At 42.9% G+C, this 2,906-nt stretch overlaps 1 gene segment (V, D, J or C); it reads right to left on the bottom strand.

The window, feature by feature from the left end:
• Positions 1-1,915: 1,915 nt before the first annotated feature.
• On the bottom strand, positions 1,916-2,640 carry LOC127686867 (Ig heavy chain V region PJ14-like). The segment is given in 2 exon segments: positions 1,916-2,466; positions 2,544-2,640. Coding segments are annotated over 2 exon segments (546 nt in total).
• Positions 2,641-2,906: the final 266 nt, after the last annotated feature.

Below are 2,906 nucleotides of genomic sequence, written 5' to 3'. Positions count from 1 at the left end.
AAGATGATGTGCCTAGTCTTCCAATGACATGATATGCCAGAGTAGGTTGATATCCAGAGAGAAGGCTCCTGATTCTCAGAGGAAAGAGGGATGGGGAAGTTTAAGAGGGGGTTTGTGCAGGAGGAATTTGAGGGAAAGGCCAGGGCTGCAATTGAGATGTAAAATATATGAATAAATTAATTAATGAAAAAGATTATTTCTTTTTAATTATTATTTTATTTATTTACATCCCAAATGTTACCCTCCCTCAAAGAGTTCTTCCACAGATTCCTGTTCTGCCTCAGACAGGGTGTCTTCATTTTGTCCCAGGACCCTGGGACATGCCATCTGTTTAGGATTAGATACATAATTTCCCAATGAAGCCAGATGAGGTAGCCAACTCCTTCACTCCTTCCTACATAAGTGCCTGGGGCCTCAGACCAGGCAGTGCATGCTCTTTGTTTGGTGGCTCAGCCTCTGGGACTCCCAGGGGTTCAGGTTAGTTGATACTGTTGTTCTTCCTAAAGGGTTCCCATCCCTTCTGTTCCTTCACTACTTCCCTACGTCTGTCATAGGTGACTCTGAATTCTGGCCAACATTTGGCTGTATCTGCATTTGTCTCTGATGAAAAAAGTACATAATGTGGATAGAAATTTGAAAAGAATAAGTTGAGGTATTACTACTTATAGATGATATGATAGCATACATAAGCACCCCAAAAATTCTACCAGGGAAGTCCTATAGCTGATAAGTGGCTGGATATAACCTTAACTCAAATATTTACATCCTATTGTCTACGTCAGGTAATGTGGCCTGGTAAGTACGTTCTGGCACTTATAGGAGATACTGCTATTCAGAGAGATAGTGATAGAGAGAGAGAGAGAGGGGGGGGGAGAGGGAGAGAGAGAGAGAGAGAGAAGGAGAGGGAGAGGGAGAGGGAGAGAGAGAGAGAGGGAGAGGGAGAGAGGGAGAGGGAGAGGGAGAGGGAGAGGGAGAGAGAGAGAGAGAGAGAGAGAGAGAGAGAGAGAGAGAGAGAGAGAGAGAGAGAGAGAGAAGAGAAACTTGTAGAAGAGGCACAGAGGACCTGAGTATGTCCCTGATGCTCAGAGTCAGGTGGAGGTTCCAAGGAAACCTTAAGAAACCTCTGTGGTACATGAAGCCCAGAGTCAGCTGAAAGTAAGTTGAATTTATCTTTCAAATTGGTTATTCTGGGTTTCCTGGGATTACACATAGTTATGAGGTGCACATTTTGGGCATCAGGAACATAACATGGTTCTCCTCCAAGAACAGTTTGTTTTCTTAACCACTGTGCTGGTTCTACCGCACCTGATGTAACAAATAAAATGTTCTTTCTCATTTTTTGCTGCAGTTCTGTTCACAATAGACTGAATATCAATTGTGATTAATATTAATATTAATATTAATCTGTTTGAATCTGTAGGACCCTTTTACAAAGACAGCCAGGCACCATCATATCCAGTAGAACAAAAAAACTGATCTGAGGTGAAGTGAAACCAGGGTAGGCTGATCGTAGTCTGGACGGTGTAGAGTAAGAAGAGTAGTCAGATAGATGGGAAGGATTATTTCAATAATAATATGTTTATGTGTTGGCCACAGTTAATAACAGAATAATATATTCTTCATATATGGAGAACAGATCTTAAGAGTTAGTATTGAGAATGATAACTGTGTTATCATTAAATGATACACATTTTTTGAAAACTCCATGTTAGAGAAGATGAATAAAATTAATGTCATTTAAGTAATCAGTGGACATGTTACTAAAACTGCAGCTATTAGAGAAAGAATTTATGACAAAATCTCCCTGGCTGTCCTTACCCATACAATGTTTCACTGAGTTTTATTGATAAATACCAGCTCAAACTTGTCCTCATTAAATATTGTTATATTATAGAATCATTTAAAAATTCTTCCATTGTGTGCACAAACCAGAAGCTTAATAGTACATTACACTAAACAGTAGGTTCTAGAGAATTACCATGGCTAGAAGAATGGTCCACATCTTTAACATTAAACAGTTGTTCATCCAGCATAGGCCAGAACTTCCTAGATTCTGAAAGGATCCTGGAATGTCCTTGTTGGTGGCTACTGCCCCCTGCTGGTCCTGAGCATCACTGCAGAGAGGTTTTTGTGCAGGTTCACACTGGACTACTCTCATTGTGTTTCTGGCACAGTAGTAAGTGGCTGTGTCATCAGTTTGCAGACTGTTCAGTTTTAAGAAAACTTGGCTCTTGGAGGTGTCCCTGCTGATGCTCAGTCGGAATTTGAGAGCTGAATTATAATCTGTGCCTCCACCACTCCACATTGCTCCCATCCACTCCAGACCCTTCCCTGGAGGCTGGCGAACCCAGTATACACTATAATCAGTTAATGAGAACCCAGAGACAGTGCAGGTCAGGGACAGGGTCTGTGAGGGCTGCACCAGGCCAGGTCCTGACTCCTTCAACTGCACCTGGGACAGGACACCTGGGGAGAAGCAATGACAACATTAGCCATGCATCTGCTAATGTCTGAGTCCCTCTTCTGAAACCCTGAACACTTACAGCTTGGAAAGGTCAGCAGGCAGAGGAGCAGCACCAGGACAGCCATGCTCTGATGGAGGCTCAATGAGAAGAGGATGGGGCTCCTCAGCTAGGCCTGGGCTTTCAGCCTGAGCCTGAGGGCTGCTTTGCATTGGGGGAGGTTCCTGAGAGGATAAAAGGAAGCTCTGGGCAAGGCTTCCAGTTTGCCCTCCTAGTGACAGAAGTTTGTCTTGTGAGTTTTTTAGGCCACATGGAGAGGAAAATAAGGAGCATTTTTTTCTGGTACTGTCTGGAGTTCAAATTATACATGAACAAGCAGTTGTAGGATTCACACTGTGCAGGCCTAGGAAGAAAAACATGGAAATGTTTACAGGAAATGTACCC

The sequence above is a fragment of the Apodemus sylvaticus genome, chromosome 6 (genome assembly GCF_947179515.1).
Source record: "Apodemus sylvaticus chromosome 6, mApoSyl1.1, whole genome shotgun sequence".
Classification (NCBI taxonomy): Eukaryota; Metazoa; Chordata; class Mammalia; order Rodentia; family Muridae; genus Apodemus; species Apodemus sylvaticus.
The sequence above is the reverse complement of the archived record's forward strand: the minus strand, read 5'-3'. Positions and strand labels throughout refer to the sequence as shown.